The sequence below is a fragment of the Coffea arabica genome, chromosome 2e, assembly GCF_036785885.1.
Source record: "Coffea arabica cultivar ET-39 chromosome 2e, Coffea Arabica ET-39 HiFi, whole genome shotgun sequence".
Lineage (NCBI taxonomy): Eukaryota > Viridiplantae > Streptophyta > Magnoliopsida > Gentianales > Rubiaceae > Coffea > Coffea arabica.
Genome location: NC_092313.1, coordinates 71,525,978 through 71,543,968, shown reverse-complemented (window position 1 = coordinate 71,543,968; position 17,991 = coordinate 71,525,978). Strand labels below are relative to the sequence as shown.

Genomic DNA, 17,991 nt, shown 5'->3' with positions numbered 1-17,991 from the left:
TTAGTTTGAACATAACATATTAAGATAATTTTGATCGAAAAAATTTTGGCCCCCCCAAGGAAAAAATCCTGGCTCCGTCACTGCTTCTGTGCATATTGTAATCACCAGATTCTCTAGTTTTAAAAGATAATTACAACAAAATCTCATTAAAGATCGTGTTTTCATATTTAAAAAAGAAATTCTACTCTTATATCATTATTGCTCAACAAATTACTATAACTCCAAGAAATTTTATATGCTTATTGTTTTTTTTTAACCAAAAATTTAAAGCTTCTAGCCAAAAATTTGTTTGAGAAAATTTTTATTTAGTAATTTTCTCAAAAAGTTAATGCCTTGTTTGGAAAGCCATTTTCCACCAAAAAATTTATAAATTTTTCGTGAATATATTTTTCAATCATCTTTTTATCTCATATATATCAAATATTACAGCACATTTTTTACAAAACTTCAAAAAATTGCAATCCAAATAGGAGATAAATACATCAACATGTATCAATGATCAATGATGAGGGGATCATAGTCCATTTTACCGAAAAGAATATTTTGATTTGAGACAAGGAAAAAAGACATAGGTGTGTTTGATAAAAGTGAAATCTAAAAATTGAAATCTAAAGTCTGAATCTATTAAATTATTAAATCATTAATTTTAAATCAAATACATTTGAATGTATATCATTTTCAATGATATGTAAATAGTTTCTCACTTATTTTTAGAAGCAAATTTTGCCTAGAAAATTCAGTGTTACTTAATTAATTCAGATGTTCAATTTTTGGTTATCAAATGCGTCTGAATATATTAAAATCTGAATCCATTAGAATTAAATATTAAATCAGGTTATTAAACATGGCCATACATACAAGAAAGAAAAGCAAATTAAACTTGGAGATGGACTTTTAATAGTAGCATAAAGGAGTCTAATTAAGTCCACACTCTTGCCTTTCAAGCATATAATTTTTTTTATATTTGTAGGTTTAGATTATACCACCTAACATGAATTTAAATTTGAGTTTCAAATCATGCACATGTGACATACATTTAAAATCACTAGTGTAAAAAAATCACTACACAATTGGTACATAAAAATTAATCCTTACCATATGGATTTGTTTAACAAGATTGAAATTGTGTCTAAATTCAACTTATTTATTCTTTAAGCTAAAGTTAATTAATTTGAATTATTTACATATGAATTATCGATTTTTTTTACACGTATAAGTCGAGCTCATAGTATGTTGTTTTATAAGGGATTAGTTTGAACGAGTTTTTACTTTTTAGTAATTTATTGCTCTTTTAACTTCAATTAAGACACAAATGTCATTTTCCAATCCCTTCCCCCCCCCCCCCCCCCCCCCCACACACACACACCCCTCCCCCAAAAAAAAAAGAAAAAGAAAACAAGTTATCCAAAAAAATTTTTAAAAACATATATGTCATAATCTAAATAACACTTGGGTTGGGCCCATCAATTCCCTCCTTTTTTCTTTCACATTATATATTTTTCGTGCCCAATTTCCGCGTCTTCTCCTCGTCTCTAGATTTTTTCTCTCGCTCCAACCCAAATCAAATCACAGATTCAGCTCAGCTCAGCTCAGCTTAGCACTCCTCTTGGACACAAAAATACAACCCAGTCACACGCTCTCTCCTCCCTCTCTCTCTCTCTCTCTCTCTCTCTCACACACACACACACACACACACACACTCTATCTAGGGTTTCCAAATTTCCCCAAATCCAGTCCACCCCATACATTCTACTAATCTGGTACTGGTACTGCAGTTTCCACCATCTTCCAGATGTTGCTCTCTATTTCCTTCTCAATTTGATTTCCCCTCAATGCCTTCTCTGTAAGTGTAGGCTCTCTCTCTCTGTCTCCCCTGATGTTCTTCTTTACACATTTTTGTATTTTTCCATACAAAATTTCCTTTTCTCTTTTTGTTATTTGGTGTTTCCAAAAGATTCATATGATTTATGAAGGTAATGTAGGAGTATATGAGATTGATGTATGACTGTTGATTGAAGAATTAAGCTCTCATTGTAATTAATCTGTTGATCTGTGTGCTGGGTTTTGCTTAATTCCTTGTCTTTTGTAAAATGCTTCTCAATTGTTCGATGATTTGGTTCAAAGAAAATGAATTTTTGAGTTTTGTGATTTATAGTCTAATTTTTTTTGGGTTAATAGGGTGGGGACAATGAGGCTTTGGCACTATTGGGACGAAAAATAGAATGAGTAAAGCGGAGATTTCGAAGATGAAGCAAAAGCCACCACTTGTTCCTCTTGGGGCTCTGATTGGTCGTGAGCTCAGGAATGAGAAGGTGGAGAAGCGCACTGTCAAGTATGGGCAGACTGCTCTGGCCAAAAAAGGGGAGGACTATTTTTTGATCAAGCCAGATTGTCAGAGAGTTGTGGACAATCAGTCGACTTCTTTCTCGGTTTTTGCGGTAATTACCAACTTTTATTAATTTTTTTTTAAAGAGTGTATGACTTTGGTAAATGGGGTTGCTGATTGTGTGCCTTCTGTTTGGTAGATTTTCGATGGCCATAATGGTATATCGGCTGCTATCTTTGCGAAAGAGAATTTGTTGAAAAATGTTTTGAGTGCTATACCTGAAGGACTTGGTGGGGAGGAGTGGCTTCAAGCCCTTCCTCGTGCATTGGTTGCTGGGTTTGTGAAAACTGATATAGAATTTCGGCAAGGAGGTAGGTATCATTTTATACCTACTATTAGATTTTTGGAGGATCTGTCCTGTTTTACCTTGATGGGTTTCTCAGTTTTCGGCGATTGATATGTATAACAGGTGAGAAATCAGGAACAACTGTTACATTTGTTGTGATTGATGGGTGGACTGTGACTGTTGCATCTGTTGGAGATTCTAGGTGCATATTGGATACACAAGGTGGTGTGGTTTCTCTTTTAACAGGTAACCATAGATTGGAAGAAAATGCTGAAGAACGAGAGCGTGTTACTGCTAGTGGTGGTGAAGTTGGCAGGCTTAATGTTGGGGGAAATGAGGTACGGGCGATATGTTAGTTATTTGGCATTGAAATAGGTTATAGCTGACAAATTTAGTCAACCGAATGATCCATTTGGAATCAAAACTTCTTGTTGGTATCTAGGTTGGTCCATTGCGATGCTGGCCAGGTGGATTGTGTCTTTCCAGGTCAATTGGTGACACGGATGTTGGAGAATTCATTGTACCTGTTCCTCATGTTAAGCAAGTGAAGGTTTGTATTTGTTGGAAAATCATTTTTCTTATTTGTTAGTATGTTTCTTAACCATACTTCCTTTGGTTGTCAGCTTTCCAGTGCTGGAGGAAGACTTATAATTGCCTCTGATAGTATATGGGATGCATTGTCATCTGATCAGGCTGCGCAGTCTTGCCGGGGCTTGCCAGCCGATCTTGCTGCAAAATTAGTTGTTAAGGTGATGTGAGATGGAGATTTTTTTTTTCCATTATTTGAAGTTCTTTTCTCTTTCACTTAGTTCTTTGTACTAATTCTTGTTTACTTTTGACATTCAGGAGGCTCTTAGGTCACGAGGTCTGAAGGATGATACTACCTGCTTGGTTGTTGATATTATTCCTTATGATCACCCTGTCTTGCCTCCTACTCCTAAAAAGAAACATACACTTCTTAATTCACTTTTCTTTGGGAAGAGGTCCGAGAATTCTATGAACAAAGGAAGTAGTAAGCTCTCTGCCGTTGGGGCTGTGGAGGAATTGTTTGAAGAAGGCTCTGCAATGCTTGCAGAAAGGTACTGAAGTTTCCTTTTCATGTAAGCCTTATGAAATGAGAGTAGGATGTTTAATTTTATCCAAATGAAGAGACACCTAGCATGCAGAAGTTAAGGTTTAATTATAAGTGCATGTTGTAGGTGCAGGATCTTTTGTGTTGGTAATCCTTATTACTACTCAATTTTCATTTTTGCTGGAGCACATATTATTTAAAGGTGCCTAGGTGCTTAGGAGTACATTGTGCTCTGGTTTTGGTTTCATGATGGAACCTATAGATGAGGGCAAGCTGGGTGACCAATACTATATCACATATTGTCTCTGCTCTTTATTAATACGAAGATAATTGTGTTCAATACCTCAATAACTCTAATGGAGGACGATGACATTATTATTGAGCCGTCAAAATCTAGCAGTGCCTACAGGCTATTGTTGAACTTCTGTTACATAGGGTGTATAGAACCTTATGTGTCATTCCTTCTTCTTAGGCCTCATTCAAATTTTACTTTCTTTGGATATAGAAGTGTGGATCTTCTCTTGCATTCAGAAGCTTAAAAGTATGGTTTGTCTATCATCTTTTCTTTGGACTGCTGAAAAATATGCCCAGAATTTGATGATACAGAAGGTTTGCATACTCTATTTTTAGCTCCGGTGTGGTCTGGTTGGCTTCAAAAGTGCTATCCTGCAACGGATGATCAAATGCACAAACTCTTCATTATTGCGTTTTGGGTTAAACTGCCCCATGATTGCATTTGAAGTTGTCCTAACTTACTGGCTGTTGCTGAGCTAAAAGTTCTAATTTAAAAGTGCTATTTAATGCTGGTTTCCTTTCTCTGAAGCTGGGTAGTAAATTGATGACTTCTCAGAGGGTGGATGAGTTGATATTCTTGGGAATTTTTATGAATTGAGGATGGAAAAATGCCACTATTCTTCCTTGTTGATAATTTTTACAGAAGTCTGTTTAATTGTCTTTGTATTGATGCCTGGCAAATGATTTTTTGTGAATGATAGACCTGAAGTGTCAATCTGTTTCTGGTTTTGCTATTTGTTCCAACTCCACACTTGGTGGGCTACTGAGTTTTTATCTCGTGGAGATGCATGTACGTCCTCAAACATATAGCTGCTTTAATTGATGCAAAACTATCTTTCCCCCCAATCCTGAGTTAAAAGGCCACATGTGTCATGTTGCGTTATGCCTGTTTTTTAAACTCTGTTCATCTTGACTACATGCAGGTTAGGTAAGGATTTTCCTTTGAACTCAAATTCTGGGCTGTTCAAATGTGCGATATGCCAAGTGGATCAGCAGCCCAGTGATGGCTTATCTGTTAATTCAGGGCCTTTTTTCTCACCTGGATCAAAGCCATGGGAAGGGCCCTTCCTTTGTGCAACCTGTCGTAAGAAGAAGGATGCCATGGAAGGAAAAAGGCCCAGTAAACCCGCGATAACTGCTTAATCCGGTAATGAAGTATATATAGATATATTTTTTCTCTGGCAATGTGAGCTCTCATGGTTACTCTGCCATGGATATTGTTATAGTTTCATGTAAGAAATGCTGTAGCGATATAGTGAGTCGGTAGGTGTTCCGGAGAGTGGTAGAAGTTTGTGATTGTTCTGGTTGTGCTTGGCTGTTGGACTAACTGACCTTGACAGACATACTAATAGATATGATTGTGGTAATCGGAACACTAATTGCTTGAATTTGTGTATTTAAAGGATGAAGTGTCGAAATGCTATGTCTTGCAGTTTCTCTATTTTTTTTTTCTTGCATCTGTCATTCATATTAGAATGTTCACACTATGCTTCCAGTGGTCGTTACCATGCTTAATACATCTATTAAAATCTACTCGGAAGTAAACAAAAACAGCTCTCTCATAATTAAAGTCTCCTATACCTTCCAGGACTAAATCCTTTTTGCTCTCTTGCTTTCTCTGTCTGCGTTGGTGGATTAGTAGCCTCCTTATTTTCTACGCCACTATCATCATCAACTTGTAAGCATGTCTTCAGTTTGGATGTCCATCTTGTATAGCGTTGTACTCCAGCTGGAATGATTCTAAAGATAATAAAACTGTCAAGGGATTGTTGTAGGGCTTGTCCACCCATGTGCTAGTGTCTATTTTGCACTTTGAAATCTGTGGTGGTGTAGGCCCGCGGGCCCTATGCGTGCAAATGGGGTGACTTATTGCCAGCATTAGGTACCTAATTGGCATATTTCTTTAGGATTTTTTCCAGTTTGGTTGCTGGCTTAGCGTGTGACTGGAAGTTATTTTTAATATCTTTGGGGGCCATATTGCTTGTTTTTTTTTTTTTTTTTTCGGGAAAACGATGGCCATATTGCTTGTTCAATTACCAGATATGGTGTGGAGCTCCCCTTTTCCCTAAAATATATTATTGTTCAACTTGATAAGATAGCCAAGCTTGAATTCAATTGATTTAGAGGATCCATCCCAAAGGAAAAAAAAAGTCTGATTATTACTGTAAAGCTTGCTCACTTTGTTTAATACTATATATGTTATCGTCTTTCATAAAAATAATCAACGTGTAAGCAGTGTGAAACTTGGATTGCTTCATGATTAAGTTCCTTTAATTCTTGTCAATGTTTCTTACATTCTTTTATCACTATCAGCGTGTCATATTAATTTATTTTTAGGTTAATTGCAACTATTTAATTTAACATAAGAAAGTAATAGTCCAAGTTTCTGCATTAAAAAAAAAATTGATAATTTGTGGGTGACACGTTTGACTTTTAATGTTAGGGCGATGCATTGGATCTTTTAGGTTGGGTGTTAGGAGAAGTAGAGAAATCCAATGGGTAGACTGATCAAGTCCTTGAACTATTTCTAAAAACTTCAAATTGGCTTTTTTTTTTTTTTTTTCAGAGACGATAATTATTGTATAACCTAATCTATCCTACACTAGAGGGAGGGGTGGACCTAAGGAGGTCCAGGGGTAATTCGGAGAGGACTGAACTATCACCGGACTAAACGGGTGTATTATGCACCCGCCTGAATTTTTTTAAGTAAATCCACTTCAAATTGGCTTCGATCTCAAACTTTCTCTCTCTTGAGACTTTCTATTGTGAAACGTGGATTACTTAATTTCTAAACAGCACTTTAATGTAGTTTGAGAGAGTGAAATTGGAAATTCAAAAAATTTCTGTTTTATCTCCGAAAAGATAAAAACTGTCAAATAAGTGAAGCAAAAAGAATCGGATGAAATCATGCTCACCTGTCTATTTCTCTTAATTCTCCCGTCCGCCCCAGTCACCCCTGCAAATGTTTGATCACCCGACCAATGCCGCCACTCGCCAGCATTCTCCACAGAACTCTCAATAAAAGCAGCTTGCCTGCCTACAGCTGTGGCCCCCCGGGGGGTGTAGTAAAAGTGTTATAAGGTAAAAGAAACACAGATTTATCATCATTCTTTCTTGCTAGTATTGCAAACGATTCGAATTAAGTTGAATTTTGATTTAATTGAATCGAGTCGAATTTTGGTCTAATCGAATCGAGTTTTGATTTGATTTTATCAAATTTGAGCTCAATAAACTCTTAATGTAAAACTCAGGTTTGAGCTCGACTTCAAATTCGAACTGAGTCAAACTCGAACTCGAGCTTAAAAAGAATTTAAAATAAATAAAATAGTAAATTTTTAATAAATAATAAAATATTATGAATATCTATGTAATTTTATTATTAAAATAATATATATATATATAGTCGAGTTGGTTCGCGAGCTAACGAGTTGAGTATCTTTAAACTTGAATTTGAGCTTGAACTCGACTTGGTTAGCTTGAGTTTGACTCGAACTTAGTGTTTATCGAATTTGAGTTGAGTTTTGACTCGAGCTGCTCGCGATCAGGAGCCGATCGACTGATATGCAGCCCAATTTTATAGATTGATACGCAGCCCTATTTTTGCTTGCAAATTTGATTTTGTGCATTCATATATCTCTCCAAACTAGGGTCTAAAAGCGCCCGCAAAGTCTGACTTTTACTCGAGGGTGATCGACTCAAGGCGTTATATGCAGGAGTCGAACTTGCAACCTTTCATTGGCATTAGTAACCTGTTTACCAACTGCCCCAAGCTTATGGGTTGTTTAAAAAATAATAAAAAAAAGTCTGTTTCAGCAAGAAGAGGGGCAACTCTAACCTGTTGAGGTGAGAATCTCATTCAAAAACAACAACAATTAATTCATCAAAATAACCAACTGTAGCTTATGAGAATATTATTGACTGTTGGACATGGATTCACGGCTTAGGAACTCAAGTCAGAAGACATGGTTTACCTCGTCTATGTGGAGCTTTGTTAGGGATCATTTCTTGTTGAATGTATCATACTTGATAGGGAATAGAAAAAAAGAGAGAGTAAACAGCAAGATTCTCTAAAGGATCTAAGAGATTTCACAAAAAAAAAAAAAAAAAAGGCTTAATATTTCGATAAACATGTTATGTGCTTATATTAATTTGGAATTTTGTAAACGAAAGATCTGATTCAGCATTTTGTAGCATATAGCAATTTCGTGGAAACAAATCATAATCTTAGGAAAGAGGGTGGGCTGGGTGCCTTCTCCGGCCTGCCCGCCTCCCCTGGGTCGCGCAATGGCCCGATGTCGCCTTTAACTTTGTGCCACAGACATTTACACGTTTTCAATCTTCATGGAATCTTCTCTGTTTCACGCGGACTTACGAAGTCAATTTCAGAGTATAAATCGTTCACATCTCCAAAACACAGCACAAGTCGTGAGAATTAAATGTAGAGTGAGATGTCCAAGAAAATTCTAACGTATTGTATTGTTTGAAGATGTGTAATCCCATGTGCAAGATCCTATCTTAAACAAAATAGTCATTGTTTTATGTGAAGATTTCATGTGCTGGGAAGTTTCATAAATTTCTAGGTCGATTAATGTTCCTGCTCATAACCTTGCTAGGTATGCTGTTAATCTTTCAGATTCTTGTATATGGAGAAACTCTCCTCCATCTTTTATTTGTTCTGCACTTGCTGCAGATTCGATCTCATGATTAATAAAATTATTCTATTTTATTATTACAAAAAAAAAAAAAGTCATTGATATGATTGGAATTCCTTAAAAAGTTGATACGAGACATGAATTATTTTTTTTAACAATATCATAATTTATCATAATTGACGAGTAACATAAACCCGTAAAGGATAAAAAAAATAACAATAAAATTACATTTGACCATAAGTAGACTTACTTGTACAATTGCGACATAATAAAGTAAGACTAATAGAGAAGCCAAACCTTGGGGGCACAATTATTTTTGGTTACACATCAAAGAAGAAAAAGAGAAACGAAATGAAAGGGCATGAGCAACAACCTTAGAAGGATGACTACAACATTTTATCACACTTAAAATGAGCTCCACTTGAAAATGTGTTTTCCAGATAAAAATGTCGGCCTCGCAAAGAGGATCTCTCATTCTCACTTGGAGGCAGCCATTGTAGCTCAATGCCAAAATGCCATGCATTAACATCTCCTGACTTGAGATCAACCACAGAAGTGTAAGCACTGCATCCTCCTAAGTCCTACCCTTGCTCGAATTCGATGTGAAGTCATGGATGAATCCTTGAGATAAGAGCAGCAAAGCGTGTTTCAACATTCCTTTTCCTTAACTTTCTCCTTGAACAGCCTACAACGGCTTGTTAAAGAACAATTTAACGGTGATAGAAGAGTGCTATCAGAATCACTTAAACAGCATCATGGTATTACGCGCATAAATATTGAAAGGAGAGTTATCATCAATCCTTAGACCACCTAAAGAAAGATCAGATGATTGGCAAGTATTAGCCTAGTTGTATTCTGATAATGCTCAAGATTTGGTAGTGAAATCCTTGGGCTGATACAAATTTTAGGCTGCCATTATTGCAGGAGACATTATACTTGGAGTTTTCACAGTTGGCAGGGGATATGGAACATCCATTTTGCCACATTTGGATCATTGAGTAAATGTTTATGCACAACTTGATGAAACAAGTGAAAGAAGAATCAGAACTAACATGGTTAAACTTCTAATGATTGAGTGTCAAAGTACCAACGAAGCAAGAATCACTAGAGTCTTACATCTATTTATACGAAACCATTACACATTACATCACACAAAAAAAAGGATAATCCATGCAATGCACGAAAACATGCACTAAATGTAATTGTCCAATCGACATGGTGACAAATGATAGGTTGGTACAGTCACTAATAGTACATTTTTGAACCGACCAATAATTATGTGGCACATTGAAAGTTTATCATATGTGGTAGAAAAGGTATGGTATTTGGTTGAAACTCGGTTACACTAATAAAATTAGGCCGATGATACATTTACTCCAAATTTAATTAGTTTCTTTCAATCTTTGCCTTTTCTCATCCATTTTTTATAAAAAGAAAATTTTATTACTATGATTGCTAGAAATTGTTTAGCAAGAAATGATTGACAAAAGTTGAAAGAGAATTCCAGAGGGATTGAATATAGTCACAAGATTTGACATAAAGAGTGAATTCATGGGTAACTTTATTTGCATCTTCTAAGAACCCAATTTATATCAATAGAGTGATGACCTGATAAAACCATTATAATATCATCAATCAAAGGCCCCGATAGAAGTGTCGCGCCCCATTTTTTGAAAAATAAAATTACGGGTTATAAAAAATGAATTTTTGATTAATTTTGAGTGAAAATGAGTTTTTGATTTTTAGAAAATAAATAAAGAAAAAGGGTCTAAAATGGGACTTAAAAAGTGCGACGATTTGGGTCCAAAATAATAGTTTAAAATGGGTTTTAAAGAAAAAATAGGAATCCACACTTGGTATTGAGTTAAGGTGTACCAAGTTACCCAAAAATGTATTTTTAAATAAAAAATATAGAAAACCTTTTTTTAGACGACTCCAAGTCTTCGAAAAACAAGAGAAAAGGGTTCGGGAGTCACGATTGAAAAAGTGGAAGGTAAGGATAAAATCCAAGACACCCTTTCAACCTAACCAAAGCTAGTTGCGTGATTTAGTCGAAAAATTTCTTAATTTAACCTATAAACCTTATCACATTTGGATGTTACTATATGGATACAAGTCTAGATCTAATGAATATCTAAAGGGTCGGAATGTCTCTTCAAAGTTTAATTGGTACAAATCACATTAATTGTAATGCTCCAAAATGACCCTAAGAAAAGATCACGAACATGCAAAGTGAGATTCGAAGAAAAGAAGAATTATAATATATAAGATAAGTATATGTGACCTAAGAGAGGGATGCAACATGACGGGTACGGGGGACTAAATTCGTGACTAGATTTTCCGTTTTTTTATAGAGGAGATACGAGCGTGCTAAGGCTAAGAGGTCATACTCGTCCATATCCCATATTTGAAGGGTGACTCTCCTATTTAATCAAGCAAATGCACTAACCTATTTCTAATTTTTCTTAAATGGAATACAAGTCTAAATGTTATGTTTCACACATAGGGGTAGGGAACATACATATAGAGGAAATATCATGCAAATGGTAAAGATCCTAAAAAGTAGAAAATATGCATGAAATGTAGTGATTGTCACGTAAATATGATCTAGCGTGTGGACGGTCTCTAAGGGTCTAGCATTTGACTAACCCATGTCTATAAGTTCTCACTAGTGTTGGACTAGTGAGAAATCGGGGAGAAAGGCCACAATTAGCGTTAGACTAGTATGGTGACGTCATGCATTTATTATAAATAAATAAATAAATCATATAAAACATGATAAAGCAAGTAAACACATAGAACACATAGCACATAAGCATGATATCTAGATGCAAAGACTCTAAGAAAGCGAGTAAACACACAAACATGCAAGCAAATAGATTCCTAACTATTACATTTGGGGCCCTAACTACAATCTAAGGGGGGAAAAGATAAAATAATAAACCTAACTATTACATTTATCTAACTAATTATACTTTTGGTAAGAATTAAAACCTATCTATAACATAATATATCTAAATAGATGTCTTAAACCCCTATCTATTACAAGTTGGCATTTAAATGTCTATCAAATAATCATCAAAATTAAATTAAATATATGAAACTTAAAACAAATAAAACGAATAACTAAAAGAAAAATCACTCAAAAAATATGCGATTACACACATAAAAACACATAAAGGCACATAATGGGATTTAAAATAACACAAGAAGATACCTCCCTTGAAGTAGTAGCTAATTGGGGGGGGGAGGGGTTGGATTTGCCCTATTTAACTCCAAAATAAACAAAAAATGATCAAGACACCAATTTAACTAACAAATAAATCACAAGAAAATGGAAATAAATATGAGATCTATCAATTTAGGCATTCAAATGGAATATAATGAATAATTAAAAAAAAAAGCAACTTCTATTGAGAAATCAAACAAACAAGTACTTAATTGTAAACAATTGAGAAAGTTTTGGGGTCAAATCATAATTATCACAACTATTAAGGGTCAAAATCAAAGCAAAATAAAGGTCAAAAAATTAATTAAGCTCTAATTACCTTCTAAAACCAGAAAATGAACTTGTCTAAAACATGGTTAATATATAAAAAAATGATTGAATTTAAAAAGGGTAAAATTGATTGATTTTTTCATATTTTTGGGCCATATTAGCATTATGGGGAACTTGAGGGGCTGAAGTGGAATTGTCAAAATCGTTCATGCATCTTCTTCACAACCATTATTCTTTCTTCTGCAACATTCCTGTTTTCCGGCTACCCTTATTCAATCACAAGAAAATCAGCCGCAAGTTCAAACAAAACCCATTGATTCATCAACTAACATAGGAACTTCAACCCAACAACGTAACAACACGAAATTAATGGCTTAAGACCTCCCCCCTCTCTTACTTTCCTTCTCGGGTTTGCAAATAGAAAAAGAAACAGAAAACTTTCATTTACAAAACCTTGAAAACGTGACTCAGATCATGAACTATAAAGCGTGTTAGAGATAAATAAGAACAACACTGATGGCCTTTACATCAACTTTCCAGCGTTTTTCATCTCTTTAATAAGATGCATCAGACCCAATAACACGCATAAGGCAAGTGCAAAGAAAACTCATGAAGAAATAATCTGACAGGGTCCTTGTTTAATGGGTTCAACTCTTTTGCATGTGGATTGCAGCAAGCAAGGGAAGGATTAAGATTAACCTTTGATGCTTGAAGATGCAAAATAAACGCACGAAATCCAAGGAAAGTGAGATTCAAAGCTAAAATCTGAAAATCAAAACCCTTGTTGCAGAAATTTCAGCATGGATGATCTCGTTATTTTGAGCTGGAATTTGAGAGGGTTGAAAACATTTTTGCTAATCGATTTCTAACAAAAGTTGTTCATGGGCATCCAAAGATGGTGCAGAAAAAAAGAACTCACTCAAAAAAACCAGAAATCAATCGGAAATTGATCAGGAAAGAGGCTGGTCGATCAGCCTGATCCTAAGAAAAAATTTCTGCAAAATGCTCTCTTCCTTCTATTCTCTTTTTTGCCTTTCGTTTATTTTGCTGTTTTCCTTTCTAATCTTCCCTAGATTTCCCCAGGTTCTCCCTTTTTCTCCTCTCCCTTTTTCCCTTCCTTTTTTTCCTTTTCTTCCTCTCCTCCCCCCTTTCTTTCTTTCTCTCTTTCGTTCCCCCCTTTTTCTCCTCTCCTTGCCCGAAACCCTCTTCCTTGTTTCTTCCTTTTTTTTCAGATCTCTTTTCCCCTCAAAGCTCCCTCTCTCTTTTCTTTCTTGTTTCCAGATTTTTCCTCCAACCCCCACATGTTCTTGCCACCTAGCCCCTAAATGTTGTGGTGTGCAAAAAGCCAAAACCACATGGCTCATTTGCATGCATTCCACTTAACTATCTTGCATGTATTCCACCTATGTTCTTATTATTTTTTATTTTATTTTTCTTTGCAAAGCAAATTTAGGGTAAACAAAAATGTTAAATTCCTATTTGAGATTGCCTTGCAAATTTTCATTTATTTTGAAGAAATTAAATTTGAAAAGATTAAAAACAAATTTTTGTGAGAATTTTCTTTTTCCGAAAATTTAATACAAAAAAAATGTTTGTTTTGTTTATTATTTTTAATATAAGATGAACCTAATTCAATAAAAATAGCTAACTATCATTTTGCGAACTTTGGTTAAATAAAAAAAAAAAACCAAATAAAATAAAATTAAAATTTTGGTGTCTACAAGAAGAAAGGATATCCTCAATAGAGTGCGTAATTTGAATGACTTCAAATGCATCACAAACAAATTTTTGGCCATAAAGATAACTTCCCTAGTTGCAGTTGCCTCGACCATTTCCGGAGGAGCAATATCGGAAATTATTTTGTTAGGCCGGGGATGAAAATATCCCTATCATCCTATCCATATGAAATTACCCCTACCCCTATGGAATGAATGGATATTTGAAATGACTATTTGACTCTAAAAACGAAGTAAAAGGGAACTCATGAGTCCCAATCCCTTCCCTTCGACTAAGCCTCAAAAAGAAGCGAGTTGGTGCAAAAGTGTATTAATGGGTGCATTATCATCCGAAAATACTACTATATGCGGCCATAGAAACGTCGTGATTCAACATTAGTGGCAACATATTAGAAATTCTTTAGATAGTACTAGATACTTTCAGCACCTTTTCAATTGTTTTTCCCTTCTACCAAATCATCGCACCCCAAATGCCACGATGGGATACAGGACTCCAAGAGTAGTAGGTACCTTTTAGAATGCCTCTTTTCCTTTCTAAAATCGGTGCTCTTGAATTGCCACGTTAACCAAATATGGATGGTTGATCATTTATAAATATTTGTTTGCTTGTACCATTAATATATTTTTCAACTATTTTTTTTATTTTATATACACCACATCAAAAAAGTGCTATAATATTTTTTTTAAAAAAATTCTCTTACTCTCATTATTGGCAATTAGCCAATGAAAATAAGCCAAACATCAAAGCCCAAAAGAAAGTGTAGAGTTTCAAAAAAGTCAATTAGCAACGTGTTGATTGCATTCTCTGAAGTTTATAAGGTATCAATAAGTGGCTTCTTCTTCTTTTTTTTTCCATTATCTGAAGTTTATAAGGCACGGCTTACTCCGTCCAACTTGTGCGACAATGCATTCATCCACCTTACAATATGAAAACTTTATGCTTAACCTTATGAATTAATTCTATTATCAATTGCTGAGCAATTAGGTAGTCAATTAATTAATTAATTGTGCTATTTCAAATTCATCATTGGAGGAGCTTTCCATCCCTGGGAACATATGCTTACTTAAATTAATCAGACGGGTGGCAGATTCCAACAATATAATAGGCCTGCAAAAATCCCAGTTCTTTTGTCCACTTTGCGGAAGTTTCTGTAGAAACCATTTGCCTAGTTGTGAGGGAATATTCACCAAAAACTCCAAGAACTTTTTCTGTCTTTTGTTTTTATTTTAAATAAAAGTTGGAAACTTGCAATCCACGAGAAGGAAAGTTTCCTAACGTTTGTTTATGCTGTCAAAAATATGTTTGGGGACGTTATGGTTGGTAAAGTAGTCCTACCCCTACCCTAGAGATTAATTCATATTTTCTAGTCTTCTACTGTGTCACCTCCATCTTGCTTTGGCTAATTATGAAAATCTTAAAATTATGTTCTGGAGTTTTTTTTTTTTTTGAAATCTAGTATAAATAAATCATCGTGTAAGAAGGTGCATGATCCATGATTGCACTTGCATGCAATTACAGTTTCCATGACATGTGACCAGGGCGGTAAACGAATTGACTCGGATTGACTTTTGATCTAATCGAGTCAAGCATTGACTTAGTTTTATCGAACTCGAATTCGAACTCGAGTTCGACGAGCTGACAATTTTGAAGTTCGAGCTCGAAAAAATAAAAATAATTATTTTATTTTTTAAAAAATAAATAAAATAATATTTTTTTCTTAATAAATAATAAAATATTAAGGATATATATGTAATTTTACTATTAGAATAAAAAATTAAAAATATATATATATATTCGAACTCGCGAGCCGGCTCGCGAGCTAACGAGTTTAATATTTTGAGATCGAATTCGACTTGGCCAGCTCGAGTTCGATATTGATCGAACTCGAGTCGAGCTTAATTCGAGTGGCTTGATTCGTTTGCAACCTTACATGTGACACGTTGCATGAGTGTCATGCAACACTTTTCTCACTGGTTTTTCTTTTTTCAAGAAAAAAAGGCACTAATCTTTTATTTTTTTGGGGGTGGGGGTTGGGGAAGGGGTTTCATGATAAAAGGATAATGGGGTAAGAACCATTCCATTTTCTTCGTGTCTTTGAGTTTGTATCTTGGAAGATGTTATTAAAGCTATAATAGGAGTTAGCAAGTTTTGAATTTCGTAAAGAGAAGCTTTTTGGAATTGATTTTCAAACTTTGTAATGCAAACCTTTTGAGTTCATCAATCTTGGATGATACCGCGGTGGTTGGATCTTGGATGTCTAGAGATTAGAGTTTTAACTCCTACAGCTAACTTGAGAAGTAGTCAAAAAATGAAAATTTCAATCTAGTGTGATATCATAATGATGAGTAACAAAATATGCTTATTGCCGATAACTCACCAGAGTTAAACATGTTGGATTAATCTTGTATACAATGAGAATGTATACACTAGCGAATATTGATCATTGATGCATGTTATATATATATATATATAAATTGAAGTTTAAATTCAATTTAGAGTTAGGTCCATACCAATTATTGTCGTAAAAAAAAAATTTATTCAGTACCTTATCCCACTTTTCTAAACATATTATTCACTGTACTCGAGCACATAAATTTATTTATTTTATTTTTGATCAAACGCACTTAGCTTCAATTGATACCAGCAAGATTATTTGATAAAGAGTGATTTACACGAAAATCATACGCTTTATCACAAATCCTAAAACGTATGAAACTGCATCTGGTTAGATATGTTCCTTTTTAACGTATTAAACTACATATGGTAGCCAAAAAAAAAAAAAAACTACATATGGTTAGATATGTTCCTTTTTAATGTCCCTCTATGTTGTGATAACTTGTGTACATTGTCCCCCTTTGGGTTAGTGTTAATGATGCAACTTACACATCAAAGCGTTGCGATTACAGATTCAGAATTTAGATATTCAGTTTTTTTTTTTTGATGCTATTGTTTGCTTTTACATCTAAATCTCAATTTTTTTTAATTAGTAAAAAAGGCTAAAATCTACCAAATACAAGCTTTAGCTAATTATTTGAATTATTCTCTATGACCACTTCTGATAATCAACACATTTGCATATATAATCTACAGCAAACAAGAACAAGCCTAATCATTCTGGAATAACATAAAAAGAAGGGAGTTGAGCAGGCATAGTAGGCAATCATGGTCAAGTTACTACTACAAGATGTGAACCCATCCAAGCACACACTATCAAGCATGAACAGCCACTGGTACTCATGATTTTCATATATATGAAAGGGGACAACCATTGCAGCTTATCACGGCACAATACAACATCGATCTCCAGGATGCATCCCTTGGAAATTTGTTTGCCATTCGAATGATGTATCACTTTTACACTCCCAACCGGAGAGTCTCGGTTGGAGGTAGCCATTGCAACTCAATGCCAAACTGCCAATCATCAACAGTGGAGGATTTTAGATCAACTGCAGAGGTATAAGCACTGCATCCTCCAACTCTGATCCTTATTCTATGTGAATTCATGGATGAATCTTTGAGGTAAGAGCAGCAAAGCGTGTTTCGACATCCCTTTCCCTCCTTAACCTTGTCTTCAAACACCCTGCAAGGGCTTGTTAAAGAACAATTTAGTGGTGACAGAAGAATGTTATCAGAACAGTTAAATAGCATCACGGTGTTTCTTGAAGAAATATTGAAAGGAGAGTTATCATCTATCCTTAGGCCACCCAAAGAAAGATCAGAAGATTGGCAAGTGCGTTTTTGAATTAGGGGAGGGCTGATTATTAGCCTATTTTCAAGCTGATTAATACTGAGGATTTGGTAGTAGAACCCTTCAGCTGATAAGAATTCTAGGCTGCCATTCTTGCAGTAGACCTTATAGTTGGAGAGTCCACAGGTTTCATGGGTGCTAAGGGGATAGGGAACATCCAAATTGCCACATTTTGGGCATGCATTACTAAGTAATGATGCATGGGAAGTTGATGAAACAAGTGAAAAAAGAATCAGAACCAGCATGGTAAAAGTAACAGTGATTGATGGTGATGCTACTGATTATTAGATTACCAATGGAGCAAGGATTACTACTTA

The 17,991-nt window shown here is 35.0% G+C and overlaps 1 protein-coding gene across 1 annotated transcript; it reads left to right on the top strand.

The window, feature by feature from the left end:
• Positions 1 to 1,553: 1,553 nt before the first annotated feature.
• LOC113732925 (probable protein phosphatase 2C 5) lies at positions 1,554 to 5,479 on the top strand. Its single transcript, XM_027258974.2, has 8 exons — positions 1,554 to 1,843; positions 2,179 to 2,438; positions 2,526 to 2,697; positions 2,796 to 3,010; positions 3,115 to 3,222; positions 3,296 to 3,421; positions 3,519 to 3,751; positions 4,962 to 5,479. Exons 2-8 carry the CDS (start codon positions 2,223 to 2,225, stop codon positions 5,179 to 5,181), a joined length of 1,290 nt encoding a protein of 429 aa, XP_027114775.1. The 5' UTR covers positions 1,554 to 1,843; positions 2,179 to 2,222; the 3' UTR covers positions 5,182 to 5,479.
• The last annotated feature ends 12,512 nt before the right edge of the window (positions 5,480 to 17,991 follow it).

Bases quoted from the DNA above. Each gene is read 5' to 3' on its own strand.
- LOC113732925 (XM_027258974.2), top strand. From the start codon at position 2,223: ATGAGTAAAGCGGAGATTTCGAAGATGAAGCAAAAGCCACCACTTGTT. The intron at 3,011-3,114 runs GTACGGGCGATA...GTTGGTATCTAG, and splicing joins TTAATGTTGGGGGAAATGAG to GTTGGTCCATTGCGATGCTG. The intron at 3,752-4,961 runs GTACTGAAGTTT...GACTACATGCAG, and splicing joins TCTGCAATGCTTGCAGAAAG to GTTAGGTAAGGATTTTCCTT.